Source organism: Lissotriton helveticus, chromosome 11, assembly GCF_964261635.1.
Source record: "Lissotriton helveticus chromosome 11, aLisHel1.1, whole genome shotgun sequence".
In the NCBI taxonomy this organism is placed as follows: Eukaryota; Metazoa; Chordata; class Amphibia; order Caudata; family Salamandridae; genus Lissotriton; species Lissotriton helveticus.
Genome location: NC_136072.1, coordinates 317,915,685 through 317,932,280, shown reverse-complemented (window position 1 = coordinate 317,932,280; position 16,596 = coordinate 317,915,685). Strand labels below are relative to the sequence as shown.

The following is a 16,596-nucleotide window of genomic DNA, read 5'->3' as shown; positions in this document are numbered from 1 at the left end:
ATTCCAACAGCGGCACACTACAAGGACTCCTGTGGGATCAGAGGACCCTAGTGGGTAACGAGATGCGCTATACGAAACAAAGATGCCGGTTTGTCCTCTGCCTTCTTTTGTGTGCATTCCTTATGGCAATGTACTGCACTTGTTTTATACTGAAACTAATAAAGAAATGTAAACCTAAAAATTCATTGAAAAATCTAAAGGTTAAAGTAACATTATATTTAGGTGTTGAAATAAGGTACAAACTAATGCTTAAACGTCCCATTACCCCAAAAAGCACTGAAATTCACCAGTTATAGTTCAGTGAACTAACTATAACTTGCACCGCTGCCATGCACTGTTTATGGCCTCATATATTGCATCACTCCTGACATTTTAAATTCCACCATTAATGACATCACTGATGACATCTCAAATGGCATCATTGATGTGAACATCATCCAAGCTACTTCTTCTCAAATTGCTCTATAAAACGCCTAATCATTTTAGAAAAGAAAGTCATCAGTAAAGAACCCACACAAATATACAGCATATATTGATTGTATGTGCTTGTGCATCTACTAAATATAGTGTTATTCTCGGGACAAGTCTCATTCAGTATGGTACATTTCTATGGTGCACAGTCTAACTATTAACAACATTTTAAGTGCAAACAGCACTTCATTAAACAAGGTAGAGACTGAGTGCAACTAGTGTGAGTTGCAGACTTGTATTACAGATAGGTTGTGGTTTAAATCAAACCCCTGTTTACAAAATATGTGAGAAAAACTAAAGCTTATGTTTACTATAAATTATTCAACTGTGTATTTCTGTGCACCTGCTGACATTAAAGACTTGTCACGTAATGCTCTTGAAAGTTATTACATTAACTAGAGATTTGTATGTTACAGATATTTATTTCAGAAGTTCCATGAAAATTCTGAGACATTAGACATTGTTAAAGACTGTATAATCAATGGGTAAATCATTTATAAACGGTTCAGGTCACAGAATGATTGTAAGGATTGGTGTACAGCTTCTGCTCATTTCAATAATGTGTAAGATATTTTTACACACATGCCTTATCTAGGGCTAAAGCATAACTGTAAAGGCATTGACCTGAAATACTATGTCAGATTAGGAATTGAACAGGTACAACTCTTTAGGGTAAATATTGAACGAACACTCTTTTGAACAGTATTTGAGGTTTAATAAATTGCTGATTGCATTAATTTCTACAGAGACAATATGTTCCATACCAATCACTGACTAAATATCGATTACAAAAATATTGAGGTACAAAAATATTGTGACAAAAATATCGAAGTCAAGAATATCGACATCCTAGCTACATCATGGTAAGTACAAAAATATCGAGAAAAAAATATCGATGTCAAAAATATCGTTGTAAAAAATATCTTTTTTTTAAATGTTAAAAAATAATGTAAAATAAAGTAAATAATACATATAATTAAAAGAAACATAGCTACAAATATTTTAAAATGGTTAAAAATAATAACTATTACATATAATGTTAAAATAAATTAAACACATACATATAAAATGTAATATATATACTTAATCATATTCAGAAATAATTATTTTAATAACTTATACATTGTTTAAAACATTTTATAAATTATAAATACATATATACACAAACACAAATAATATAAATCAAAATATATATAACAAATTAAAAATCAACAATATTTTTAATGTTTTTAAAATAAATTATACACAACATTAACTAAAAAATACAGAAAAATATTGGATAGCTGAGAGAAAAAAATGACTATTCCCACTCCAAAGAGTGCAACAGTAGGGAAAGTGTTGGATAGCGTAGGGGTAAAAATTACTATTCCAGCTCCAAAGAGTGCAACAGTAGGGAAAGTGTTGGATACCGTAGGAAAACAAATTATTATTCCCACTCCAGAGAGTGCAACAGTAGGGAAAGCGTTAAGTAGCGTAGGGGTGAAAATTACTATTCACACTCCAGTGAGTGCAACAGTAGGGAAAGTGTTGGATAGCGTAGGGGTAAAAATTACTATTCCCACCCCAGAGAGTGCAACAGTAGGGAAAGTGTTGGATAGCATAGGGGTAAACATTACTATTCCCGCTCCAGAGAGTGCAACAGTAGGGAAAGTGTTGGATAGCGAAAGGGTTCAAATTACTATTTCCACTCCAGTGAGTGCAACAGTAGAGAAAGTGTTGGATAGAGTATGGGTAAAAATAAATTATAAATACATATATACACAAACAAAAATGAAATAGATCAAAATATATATATAACAAATTAAAAATCAACAATATTTTTAATGTTTTTAAAATAAATTATACACAACATTAACTAAAACAATACAGAAAAATATTGGATAGCTGAGAGAAAAAAATTACTATTCCAACTCCAAAGAGTGCAACAGTAGGGAAAGTGTTGGATAGCGTGGGGGTACAAATTACTATTCCCACTCCAGAGAGTGCAACAGTAGGGAAAGTGTTAAGTAGCGTAGGGGTGAAAATTACTATTCCCACTCCAGTGAGTGCAACAGTAGGGAAAGTGTTGGATAGCATAAGGGTAAAAATTACTATTCCCACTCCATAGAGTGCAACAGTAGGGAAAGTGTTGAATAGCGTAGGGGTGAAAATTACTGTTCCCACTCCAGAGAGTGCAAAAGTATGGAAAGTGTTGGATAGCGTAGGAGTTTAAAATAACATACTTATCAATTAAATAATGTTTTTAATTAAATAATGATTTATTAATAAATTATCAATACATAAATTATAAATACCAATAAATTAAAATTAATAATTACTTTAATAACATTAAATTACTTTCCACCCTATTCACCAATAAACACACAACCCACTCCTCATAAAATTTAACACAATTAATATAATTATCAATTAATCAAGTAATAAAAAATAATTATAAATTAATCATTATTTAACAATAAATTAATTACCAATACCAATAAATAAAAATGAATTACTCATTAATAATGAATTAACAATATATTAATTATCAATACCAATAAATATTAATAAATAATTACTTAATTATAATAAATTACTTCCCACCCTATTCCCCTATAAACACACAACCCGCTCCTTAACTAAATTAACACAATTAATATACTTATTTATCAATTAATTAATTGATAACAATTAATTACCAATTAATAAACAATACATTAATTAACAATACCAAAAAAAATTATTAATTCATTTATTACAATTAATTTAGTTCCCACCCTAATCCCCTATAAACCCACAACTTGCTCCAATAAAAATTAATACAATTAATATAATGATCAATTAAGGAATGAATACAAATTAATTACCAATTAATAATTAATAACAAATAAATTAATTATCACTACAATCAATCAATCAATCAATCAAGAGTATTTGTAAAGCGCGCTACTCACCCGCTAGGGTCTCAAGGCGCTGGGGGTGGGGGGGCTGCTACTGCTCGAAAAGCCAGGTCTTGATTTGCTTCCTGAAGGAGAGATGGTCCTGGGTGAGTCGTAGGTGGGTGGGGAGGGTGTTCCAGGTCTTGGCCGCCAGGTAGGAGAAGGATCTTCCTCTGGTGGTGGTTCTGCGGATCCGTGGGACGGTGGCGAGGGCGAGGCTGGCGGAGCAGAGCTGGTGGGTTGGCGTGTAGAACGTGAGGCGGTTGTTGAGGTATTCCGGGCCCAAGTCGTGGAGAGCCTTGTGTGCGTGGGTGAGGAGTCTGAACGTGATCCTCTTGCTGACGGGGAGCCAGTGCTGGTCCCTCAGGTGGGCGGAGATGTGGCTGTGTCGGGGGATGTCCAAGACGAGCCGTGCTGAGGCGTTCTGGATGTGATGGAGTCTTTTCTGTAGTTTGGCGGTGGTCCCAGCGTAGAGGGCGTTCCCGTAGTCCAGACTGCTGGTGACGAGGGCCTGGGTGACCGTTTTCCTGGTTCCAGTGGGGATCCAGCGGAAGATCTTACGGAGCATGCGGAGTGTGTTGAAGCAGGAGGAGGTAACAGCGTTAACTTGCCTGGCCATCGTGAGGGAGGAGTCAAGGATAAAGCTCAGGTTGCGTGCGTGGTCCGTGGGCTTGGGTGGGGGGCCCAGAGCAGGGGGCCACCAGGAGTCATCCAAGGCGGAGATGGATGGGCCGAGGATGAGGACTTCCGTCTTGTCTGAGTTCAGTTTCAGGCGGCTGAGCTTCATCGATGTCTTTCATTCCGTACTGGAAGCTGGCTCTGGCGGAGGTGGGGTCGGGCTGCTACTGCTCGAAAAGTCAGGTCTTGAGTTGCTTCCTGAAGGAGAGATGGTCCTGGGTGAGTCGTAGGTGGGTGGGGAGGGTGTTCCAGGTCTTGGCCGCCAGGTAGGAGAAGGATCTTCCTCTGGTGGTGGTTCTGCGGATCCGTGGGACGGTGGCGAGGGCGAGGCTGGCGGAGCAGAGCTGGCGGGTTGGCGTGTAGAACGTGAGGCGGTTGTTGAGGTATTCGGGGCCCAAGTCGTGGAGAGCCTTGTCTGCGTGGGTGAGGAGTCTGAACGTGATCCTCTTGCTGACGGAGAGCCAGTGCTGGTCCCTCAGGTGGGCGGAGATGTGGCTGTGTCGGGGGATGTCCAAGACGAGCCGTGCTGAGGCGTTCTGGATGTGATGGAGTCTTTTCTGTAGTTTGGCGGTGGTCCCAGCGTAGAGGGCGTTCCCGTAGTCCAGACTGCTGGTGACGAGGGCCTGGGTGACCGTTTTCCTGGTTCCAGTGGGGATCCAGCGGAAGATCTTACGGAGCATGCGGAGTGTGTTGAAGCAGGAGGAGGTAACAGCGTTAACTTGCCTGGCCATCGTGAGGGAGGAGTCAAGGATAAAGCTCAGGTTGCGTGCGTGGTCCGTGGGCTTGGGTGGGGGGCCCAGAGCAGGGGGCCACCAGGAGTCATCCAAGGCGGAGATGGATGGGCCGAGGATGAGGACTTCCGTCTTGTCTGAGTTCAGTTTCAGGCGGCTGAGCTTCATCGATGTCTTTCATTCCGTACTGGAAGCTGGCTCTGGCGGAGGTGGGGTCGTTGGTGAGGGAGAGGATCAGTTGGGTATCGTCGGCGTAGGAGATGATGTTGAGGTTGTGCTTGCGTGCGAAGGCTGCGAGGGGGCTCATGTAGACGTTGAAGAGGGTGGGGCTGAGCGAGGAGCCTTGAGGTACGCCGCAGATGATCTTGGTGGCTTCTGCGAGGAAGGGCGGGAGATGGACTCTTTGGGTTCTGTCGGAGAGGAAGGAGGTGATCCATTCCAGGGCCTTTCCTTGGATCCCGGCGTGGCGGAGGTGGATTGTCAGGGTGCGGTGGCAGACCGTGTCGAACGCAGCCGAAAGGTCGAGTCAATAACAAAAATTAATAATTACGTACTTACAATTAAATTACTTCCCATTCTAGTCCCCTATAAACCCACAACCCGCTATGGTACTAAGACACAAAATTTACTTTAAAAACAATTACTAACTTCTAAACAATTAATACATATATTTTTTTTTAAAACATAACAAAACATGTGGAACACATACATATAAAATACATACTAAAATACATAACACTAACATAAACATCGATATTATTTACATCGATATTTTTGCTATCGATATTACTAACTTCAATGTTAAAAAACTATGGGCCAGATGTAGGTAACTTCCATTTAGCGATTCCTTAATAGCGATTATTACCGAATCGCTATTAAGGAATCGCTAAATGGAATGTAGGTAGAATCGCTAAAATAATAACGAGTCCTTAACATTCCTTAATAACGAATCGGTAATTCCGATTCTTTATTAAGGAATACCTAGCCATTCATTCCTATGGGCTAGGAGGCCCATAGGAATGAATGGAAAGAGATTCACTATTAGCGATTCGGTATTACCGAATCGTTAAGAGCAGGAGGTATTTCAAGGGTGCCAAAGGACACCCTGTTGCACCCCTAAAATGTGCATGTGTGCACATGTGGCGCACATCCATGCCCTAAGGGCATGGATGTGTGCCACATGGCACATAAAAAAAAGGAAAAAAGTGCTTTTTGTAAGGAAATCGTTACTTACCACCAACTTGGAGTTGGTGGTAAATAGTGATTCCTGAAGGCTGAGGTACACTGTTTTTAGTGCTACCTACATTGCATTTAAGGAATTAGTATTTCCGATTCCTTAAATGCAAGAGCAAAATAAGGAATCGCTATTTAGCGATTCCTTATTTTGCATGTAGGTTTAAAGTCACCTACATCGCACATGGCTAAATACCGGTCGGTAACACTGAAATTACCGAATTTCGGCGTTACCGACCGATATTTAGCACCTACATCTGGCCCTATATTTCTTACCTTCTGGTCGATATTCTTGTCACCGATATTCTTGATGTCGATATTCTGTCCCTACGATATTTAAAACTCTATATTAATGTCGGTCGAGAAAAAAACTCGCTATTTTGTCTGTGCACCGTTCCTTACATACCTAAATACCAGTAAACAAAAGCGAAAGCTGTACTAAATGTGGGTCTTTTCACAGAAGTTCTTTGTCCTGCATGTTGCAAATGTTTACTCCCATTAGCACTAAAGAGGTGATAGAAAATTGGCTGTAGGTGTACTTGTTGATACCTCAATGTCACATTCACTGGATGATGTCATCAGTTATGTCATAAATTAATTTGAGATGACTATATCCACATTTCATTGATGTTATAGTTAGGGGAAAATACCAGTTATAACATACCATTTTAAACTGACAAAACCACTGAAATGTATTTCAATTAACTATAACTCATGTCCTAAAGTAACCACAAGTCGTTGATATATGTTTGAGGTTATAAATAATTTTGAATCACTCTTTTTTGCTTTCTCTCTTGTTTCCCAACTCTTTTTTTAACTCCCTTGTTCTCTCTACCCTACGGATTCTCGCCTAATTAAATCTAATTTCTCCATAATCCTGGTCTGTTTTTTCTTTTTACATCAATTATTTCACATTTTGCTTTTTATTTTTATGCTCTTTCTGTCCCTCACTTCCTGGGCATCTTTCTTGCCTTTGCCCTTACAATTTCTGGTATCAGGAAAGCCTTCTCTTTGCACTGGGTGAAGAGAAAGAGGATGCTATACGCCGACTGCAACAGGAAAAAGAAGAGATCCTATCACAATATGAAGCCGAGAAGCAGGATCTAAATGAAGAGATCCTTAGTCTGCAGGAGGAAAGGGATGCAAGTTTACTTCAACTTGAGAATGAGAAGCAAAAGGTAAAGTTCAGCGGGACAGAAAAAAGGGTTGGGAAACATTAATCTAGCGTGCCGAGAATGTGGACTGTGCATAGTAAAATCCTTTCTTACTTCATGTTATGTTTGTTGCTCTGGAGAAAGCATTTTCAATCAAAGTGGCTTAATGGAACTATCAGGCTTACTTAAACACAATATTTGCTGTTGGTGGTCATATAAAGAATGGACTATGGGGCATATTACCAAGGGCTAGTATCGCCGCTTTCTCGGCGAATTGTGCCGAGAAAGCGGCGATACAGCTAGAGCCCTATTACCAAGGGCACTTTAAAGCCTGGGCCGAGCCCACTTTGCATGTCGGCGATAAACATCGCTAATGACATGCAAAGTGGGCGTTCCCACGTCCAACCACATGTAAAATGTGGTTGGAGGTGGGAACACCCTATTACCAAGGCAGGCGTTGGGAGACACAAACCTGCGATAAACTCATTTATCGCAGGTCTCCCAACGCCTGCTCCGACCAGGCGTTAGGCATTGTTAACATGGGGGTGTGGATCATAAAGCTGAATCCACCCCCCCCATATTATCAAGGCCCACATTAGCGCATGAAAACAACGTTTGTTTTCATGCGCTAATGTGCCATATCGCCGACTATCGCCGGATTTCTAATCGCCTGCCTGATGCGCATTGATAATTGCGCGCTAATTAGGCGATGAAATCCGGCGATAGCCGGCGATACGGAGATGTGCGTTGTGCGTTTTGCAACGCACACCTCGGTAATATGCCCCTATGTTTTTAACCCCTTTGTGAATGCCAAGTGAGTCGCTCTACATAGTAGGTTAAAAAAAGAGAATTCCAGACAGTAGGTGCATATTGAGAAAACTTTTATGTCCTATACCCCTCCCTCCACCCCAGTAGGACATCAAAATCAGGGTCCTCTGCGGCTGTTCTCAGAGTTCGAAATTTTAATAAGATCACAGTATACCCCTATAGAAATAAGAGCCTTTTAGGGTCAAATGTGAGAAGGGTAACGCAGTTCTGATGAGGTGCAAAATTAAAGGGAAAACTACGAACCTATGTGACTTTTTTTTCTAATAAGTTGAGAGGCTTGCAGATTCGGACATGCTCAAATAAGAATGGTACTTTATTTGGTTGTACACTACAATACCAACCTTACATATATTTTTTGTTTGTTCTTTTTTGTGGGGTTCGTGAACCCCTATTTGGGTTCACAAACCTGCATACAGTTTTGTTGGCGCTCTCACAGGTCCGCATATCCAGTATGGTGTCCAGACCTCGTTGGGAGGTCCAATAAAGGCACAACAACCTTAGTGGGTTACCGGATGCTAAGCTAAGGTTCACAGGCCTGAATGGGCCTAAAGCATGGCCGTCATTTTGGGGTCGCCAGGGGTTGCAGCTATGACCCCTTGACTTGCCCTTTTCTACCCCAGGCCTTCCTCTGGGACTCTTTGCTTTGTTTTAAGCAGGGGCAGCGCAACATACGCTCAAGGAAAATAATCAGCCAACTCCCTGAATGAGTCGCTGGATAGCTCTCCGACAGGGTTATCACAATTTTTAGGTCTCACCTAGGCAGCACTTGCGCTGTCTCTGCTATACATTTTGTATTCAGGATATGGGCTTTTAAATCTCCGCTTATTTTCAAGGACTCCTCCTGTTAAATGTGTTGTTACTCAAAGCTTGCGAGCACTAGTTCTATCTATAAGCTGGAGCTCTCGACACCTGTGCTCAATGGTTTACAGAGCTCTGTTGTAAACAGGGCTGTAAATCTTGCAAATTTGCTGTACATTTATTTTTTCTAAAAGTTCTTTTTATTAAGCAATACCAATAAAGAAACAATAAACATCAGGTGACAGATTTCAAAGCAACACAATAAACAGATGACATTTCCATACTTTCATTAATTGCAATTAAACACAGGTGTCGACTTAGGGGGACTCTCGCACTTCGGCTTCACTGGACTCCACCGGGGGTGTACATATATCTCCCCTGTAAGCATTCCAGGCCTCCCATACTTTATTCCACTTCCTGGGACAGCCCCTCGCCAAATACACTTACCTTTTCCTGAACATGCTCTAGTCCAAGTCCTACTTCCATTTCTCCACCCGGGGGGGCTGGCTGGCTCCCCACAATTCAGCCACGTTACGTTTGGCTATCATGAGTGCCAGAGTTAACCACTGTTTCTGATAGGAACTGAGGTCCGTTGGCTCCCAGACATTTAAAATACACCTACGTGCCTCCAGACCCAGCTCTGAGTTCAGGACCGTTCGCAGCGTGTCATGGACCTTCGCCCAGAACTCCTGGACCCTAACGCAGTGCCACAGTATATGCAGGAACGACCCTGTCGCTGCACACCCTCTCCTACAGTCCCCCCTCTCAGAGTGGCCCATATGGACCAATCTTGGCCCAGTGACATATGACCTATGTAAGATTTTTAGCTGCACTAATCGGAGTCTCATGGGAATTGCCACCACTCGTGGGGATGATACAGCCGTATGCCAGTCCTCATCATCTAGCTCCAGGCCTTCTTCCTGCCACTGCTCCCTATAATGCCCTAGGGGGTCACCCATGTGGTTTATCAGCTTCCTGTATATCAGGGAGATCGTCTTCTCTGGGATGTGTCCATCTAGTACTCTATCCTCCAGAGGGGAGGCCTCGGGAAGCGACGAGCCACGGGGGATATGAGTAAGCAGTGCATGCCGAATTTGAAGGTAGCGGAAACACTCCCCATCGTTAAGCTGGTATTGCAACCGCAAGGAGTCAAAGGACTGAATCGAGTCACCCTTCCAGACATCTCCGATGGAAGTGATGCCAATAAGGTCCCACTTGTCGAATTCCTTCGACCTCCACAGTCCCCCCAATTGTTCCGCACTCCACAGGGGGGTGGCAAGCGTGAGTTTCCCCTCCCATCCGAGGTATTTATTGGCTGTGTGCCAGACCTGGACTGCATGCGCAGTGGGTCCCGTGAGATGAAATCTATGGGGTGTTGCATACAGCGCCCTGGTGTAGTCTCCCCCGGCATCAACCAGCGATCCATTGCATAGCCTGGGTCATTAGGGGCCCCGTATATCCCACGATTGAATTGCAGCCATTTGGGAGGCCCAGTAGTATTTAATTAAGGTACGGCAGTCCGATTCCCCCATCATACCAGGGGAGTGTAAGTTTTGAGTATGCGATGCGAGGCCTGCCGTCCCAAAGTAACTGTCTCTGTAGAGATTCCACCTCCCGGAAATAGGACGTAGGCACTAGGTCCTTAGAATTCTGTAACGCATATAGGAACCTGGGTAAGGCTAGCATTTTGAAAAGTACCGCCCTGCCCAGAAGGGACAGGGGAAGTGCCTTCCAGCGCGTCACGTCTCCTCTTAAGCGGGCAAGGGGGGGGGGGTCAAATTACTGGCGAAACGGATCCAGGGAGATGCAGACTCCAAGGTATCGGAAGCTCGACTGTGCCAGCTGCAGAGGGCAGGCCCTGGGGAGTACCGGTGTGTCTCCCTTCAGGACGAAAAGCACCAACTTAGACCAGTTAATGGCAAAGCCCGAGTACCGCCCAAAAATGCCCAATACATCAAGGAAAATACAAATGGGACACATTCATGCCCCAGCCAAATGCACAGCTTAGTGCCGTCCTTGCGACATTCAAAACTCTGTCAGTTATCTCCAAATTTTTCATTTTCAAACTTTTTGATTTTCTCATCTTTTTCAAGTTTTTTCTCAATCTCTTATTTTAGAATCCACGTGGGGTATGTGTGCCTATTTTCAATTTTCTTATATTTACTCTGTGCCCCTCCGGACCTCTTGAATAAATACGATTAATGCCAGGCTCATCTCAGGCAGTGTTTAATCCATAAAAACCCAATGCATTTCGGGCGACGCAGCGCCCTTCTTCGGGGGTCACTAGAAATAATAGAACATGTGCCAATTAATCATCCATTGTCAAATGTGCATTTAAAAAAGGCAAATGAACAACTGCACGCAGATTATTATCAGAATATTGATTATGTACCCAGCTGACACCTCTACATAACGGTTCATGTCAATCCTATATCATTCTTATAGGTCGTGGTTGATTAAATCCGTGAGTTTTCTCACCCCACAGTGTTCTACCCTCATTAATCAGCAGTGGGGTGAGAAAACTCACGGATTTAATCAACCACGACCTATAAGTTGTTCATTTGCCAATGGATGATTAATTGGCACATGTTCTATTATTTCTAGTGACCCCCGAAGAAGGGCGCTGCGTCGCCCGAAATGCATTGGGTTTTTATGGATTAAACACTGCCTGAGATGAGCCTGGCATTAATCGTATTTATTCAAGAGGTCCGGAGGGGCACAGAGTAAATATAAGAAAATTGAAAATAGGCACACATACCCCACGTGGATTCTAAAATAAGAGATTGAGAAAAAACTTGAAAAAGATGAGAAAATCAAAAAGTTTGAAAATGAAAAATTTGGAGATAACTGACAGAGTTTTGAATGTCGCAAGGACGGCACTAAGCTGTGCATTTGGCTGGGGCATGAATGCGTCCCATTTGTATTTACCATGGTCGTACCTGGTGGCATTTGGGCATGCCACATTACCAATCTGCACGCTAACACGAATTAAACAGAGAAAGTTGGATGAAATATTGAAAGAATCAGGTGTGCATCCCTCATCTTCATGGAACTGTCAATACATCAAGGAAGCATGTCAAGGATGATCTGGGATTAGTGAGGTAAAGCAGAATGTTGTCCGCATACAGCGAAATGTTATCCTCCCAGTCAAGGGTCCAATCCGCGTATAGAGCGATCCTGCCGAACCCAGGCCGCCAATGGCTCTAGTGCAAGAGCAAACAGGAGCGGGGACAGTGGGCATCCCTGTCTTGTCCCTCTGCTCAGAGGGAAATCAGAGGACTTACGGTTATTGACCACAACTCGGGCCAGAGGGGCAGAGTAGAGGAGACGCACCCAATCAATGAATTCCGGTCCGAATCCGGCTTCTCCAGCACCGCGAAAAGGTAGGGCCACTCAACTCTGTCAAACGCCATGGTGGCGTCCAGGGACACCACCACGGCCAGTTCCTGAATGGTGGCGACTCTTCCCAAGAGCTCTTGTAGACGCTGCAGATTAAGAGCTGTGTTACGACGTGGCATAAAGCCAGACTGGTCCAGTATTTTAGGCTCCGCGTTTAGAAGTGAGATGGGCCTATACGACAAGCAACTCTCCCTAGGTTTTCCCTCTTTGTGGATAACCACTATATTAGCTATTCATTGGTCATATGGGAGCTCCCCTGTGTCCTTACTCTCTATAAACATGGAGCGGAGGAATGGGGCAAGTCTGTTAGCATTCAGCTTATAAAGTTCGATGGGGATGCCGTTTGGCCCCGACGCCTTTCCAGAATTAACCCCTCTGATTGCCTGCGCTACTTCGTCCGTGGTTAGCGGGGAATCCAAATAAGCTTGCTCTTCCTCAGAGAGCCGGGGCATTTGTATGTCTCTGATCATCTCTTTATTATCTTCTTCCGAAAACCCTCCCTCGGCAAGGTACACCTCGCTGTAGTAGTTGGCAAATCTATCTGCAATAGCCTGTGGGTCCAGTATCGCCTCAGAGGCCTCTCCCCCCAACTCAGGCACCAATCTCGACGCCCATTCTAGTCTCTCCAGCCACGCTATCAATTTTCCCGCCTTATCCCCATGCTCGTACACTCTACTCTGGGTCTCTCTGAACTGCGCCTTAGCCATCTCCCTTGCCAATCCACAGAGTTCATCCTGCTTTAACTTGAGACGGTGAAGACCCTCGGGGTTACCGCATCCGCAATCTCTCTGTCTAGAGCTATCACTGCCTCCTCTGCTTTCTCCAGCTCATCCTGCCTCTCTTTCTTTTTCATGGCAATGAGTGATAAAGCCTCACCCCATATTACTGCCTTGAACGCTTCCCATAAAGGCTGTGCTGAGTCCACCGTGCCCTGATAGTCCAAAAAATAACTATCCATCGCTTTGACTATATCTTTCTTGATGACTGGGTCTTGAAAGTGCCAAGGACAAAGGGGAGCTATCCTGCCTGCCATGAATTGATCAAACTCTGACTGCGCCCAGACGGGGAATGATCGGAGATGCCCCTCCCCATGTGCCTCACTTCCCTGACGGCCCAAGCCTGGGCCGCCGGAACTAGTATGTAGTCTATTCTAGACATGCTATGATGCGCCGGGGAGATGTACGTATAACACGCAGCACTCCGATTCCGCATCTGCCAGCAATCAACCAGTCCTGTGGTGTCCAAGAAGTCAGGCAGCCATCTCTGCACTGGGCGTAATAGGCTAGCTGGGTTCCTGTCTATCTCTCCATCGACTACTGCGTTAAAATCTCCCCCCAGCACGAGGGTCCCCAGAGGCAAAGTCAGGAAAATAGCTCCTAAGTCTCGGAACGTGTCTGCAGGTCCGGTGGGACATAGATTGACATAAAAGTGGTTGTTCTTCCCTACCATTGGCCCAAGATGCCTATATACCTCCCTCTCTGATCTGACCATGTGGCTTGAAAGGCAAAAGGAAAGGAATTTCTAAGAAGAATACCGACCCCCCGTGACCCAGACGTAAAACCCACGTGTGCCACAAATTTGTAGCCCCCCCTATGAAGGGCCAAGCACCTATCTCCGATGAGATGTGTCTCCTGCAGCAACACAACGTCTGGGGAGTGTCGCCGAATGAACTGATTGACCATACCCCTTTTGATTTTGTCTCCCAATCCATTCACATTCCAGCTAAGTACGTTAATCCCCGACCTCCTCCCACTATCGGCCATCGAACTGGTATAGAATCATCACATTAGCAACATTGTCTCCTGATGTTTTAAATAAATAAAATCAACAAAACTCAAACAAACCCCCAAACTGTGCATTCTTAAACCAAAGAAGATTCGCCGACCCTGGATCCCCTCTCCCTCCCTGCACCCCTGCTTACGCCCATCCCCAACGGGCAGTGTGCCTGTCGCCCCACAGTCAAACTCAACATTCTAACTAAATATAGTAACCCCCCCAGCTCTGTTCTAAACATTAATCTGGCATTCCGGAGTCACCCTCCCGCTCTCCACGGCCCGCGTCTACATCCCAATACCACAGCGGAGACAGCCCCCTGATTGACCATTGTCTCAGTGTCTCAATCCCACCCTCCGTCATTACTCATCCACCTGCTGGTCATCTTCTCCCTCCTGACCATGCCTCTCCGACTCAGTCGAGTGGAAGCCATGAATCCAATCTGCCACCACCTCAGGATTATCGAAGAACCAGGTTTTCCCCCCCGCCTCCACTCTCAATCTCGCCGGGAACATCATTCCATATCGCAAACCCTTGTATCTCAGTTTCTTCTTTACCGGTAGGAAGCTTTGGCGTTGGTTCTGCACGAGTTGTGTAAAGTCTGGATAGAAGGAGAGTGAGGCATTTTCATATTGGAGGGGACCCCCTGTGCGGGCCGCCTGTAGTATTACCTCTCGGTCTCTGAAATTCAGGACCCTCGCAATCATCGGACTGGGAGGAGCACCGGGCTTGGGCCTGCCCCCGGGCACCCTGTGAGCGTGTTCGACAGTAAAAAAATTCCCCAGTCCCTTGGGTTTAAGATGGTTGAGAATAATATCCTCGACAAATAGATCCGGGGCAGGGTTTTCCGCTTTCTCAGGGACCCCAAGGATGCGTATATTGTTCCGTCTGGCCCTCCCTTCAAAATCGTCTAGCTTCCTATCCGTCAAGGCCCAGGAGGCTTTAAGATCACGTACCTCCTGCTGAAGCTGCGTCATATCATCAATCAGGCTGGCATTCTTTATGTCCAATGATTTGACCTTCTCGTTTTCTTTTGTGAGGTCCGCTCGGATACGGTTGACTTCTATTGTTACCATGTCTAGTTTGCTGTCAAGAGACTCCATTTTCTGCCCTAACGATGCCTGGACTCCTTCATTAGCCGCCATCACATCTGACAACGTTAGTTCCGTCGGCGCGTCCGAGGAGTCTCCACTTGTTATTTGTGACCTTTTCGCCTCCACCAGTGATCCTGTAGGCATAGTGTATCGGTCCAATTTGTTGGATTGGTCCTGCTTAGTACCTCTAGAGGATCTGGGCAGTGTCTTGTCAGGATCCCCCCTGGCCGCCATGTTGGTCGCTCCCCGGTGGGTCTCGCTGCTCCAGCTATATATAGATTTGTGGGTCCCAGGTCAGGTCTGGCCCCACAAGTGGACCCGCTCCCCTCGCTGTACGAGATCACCGCCTGAGGCCGATTGTGCCAGATGGAGTCTCTCAAAGGAAACGACCGTCCATAGTATGGGAGCAGGTCACTGAAGCCACCACGCAAATACCGCCCAGATGGACCACGCCCACAGCAGCTCAGGGTCTTCACCAAATTGCCCAATATACTGGGGCGCCCACTAGCGATCCTCAGGTCCCAGTGGTCCGAGTTGATGATCAGGCACGGGGTGGCAACAATAACCAGGCGATGTGCCCAAACAATGCTCGTCTTTCCAAAGGGCGTGTGGACCGGGGAGCCACGGGGGACTCTTAACGCTATTTTGTGGGCCGACGTCGCGACCGGGTCAATCAGGCCACCTGGAGCCCCAGAGACAAAGACAGCCAGTCCTGTTGGTGCAACTCGCACCCTCCGGGCCACCACCGCCCCCCGCTGGTAGCAACGCTGCTCCCGGATTTGTTTCCCTCGGTACGGGAGGGGGGGAGGGGGAACGAACCGGCCCTGCACCCCTGACTCCACCGGTCTCGTCTGTCCTCCTCCCGCGGGCCGGTCCGGAAACTTCTGGTCTCCAGCCCCGCGGCAGACCCACAGCTCCCCAGCCACCAGCTTCACGCTGCACCCCGTCCCCTTCTGCCCTCCAGGGCGCCGCTCAGACTCGGCTCTACTCCGGTCCCCATCACCACAGCGGGACCGGAGGCTCAATCAGGACCCCCAGCAGTACTACAGCTTGAGGGCAATAATCTTCGCTGCTCAAATTCCGTCCTCCTCCTCTTCTCACGGGCCGGCCCGGGCACTTTCGGTCGCCGGCGCCGTTGTTGTCGCACTGCACTCCGGCCACTAGTGTCACGCGGGTCCCCGGGCTCGTCCGCGTCACAGGCCCCAACTCTCTCACGGCATAACTCCGGTCCCTGTCACCGCAGCGGGACCGGAAAAACAATCGGAACTTCAGCGGCACCGCAGAAAGCGGGTGAAGCACTCCAACGTCAGGATTTTTCACAGGATCACCGAGCTGGGGGGCGAGCTACGCGGAGCCGAGGTCCTAGGCGGCCATCATGCTCGACACGTAGCTCCTCCTCCCTTGCTGTACATTTAAAGAACAAGGTCTGTTTTGGATGCAGCTACCTCCTCCTCCTTCCTGCTTTTGAAACACACGGCCTGGCGTCATGATCCCTGCCTTCCTGTGGCTACTGCCTCCT

At 45.8% G+C, this 16,596-nt stretch overlaps 1 protein-coding gene across 1 annotated transcript in view; it reads left to right on the top strand.

Moving 5' to 3' along the window:
- CROCC2 (ciliary rootlet coiled-coil, rootletin family member 2) overlaps positions 1–16,596 on the top strand; it is a 1,301,560-nt gene that overhangs the window by 637,330 nt on the left and 647,634 nt on the right. The window contains exon 21 of the mRNA XM_078665477.1: positions 7,030–7,209. Coding sequence (XP_078521603.1) covers positions 7,030–7,209 — 180 coding nt within the window. The remainder of the gene's footprint in view (positions 1–7,029; positions 7,210–16,596) is intronic.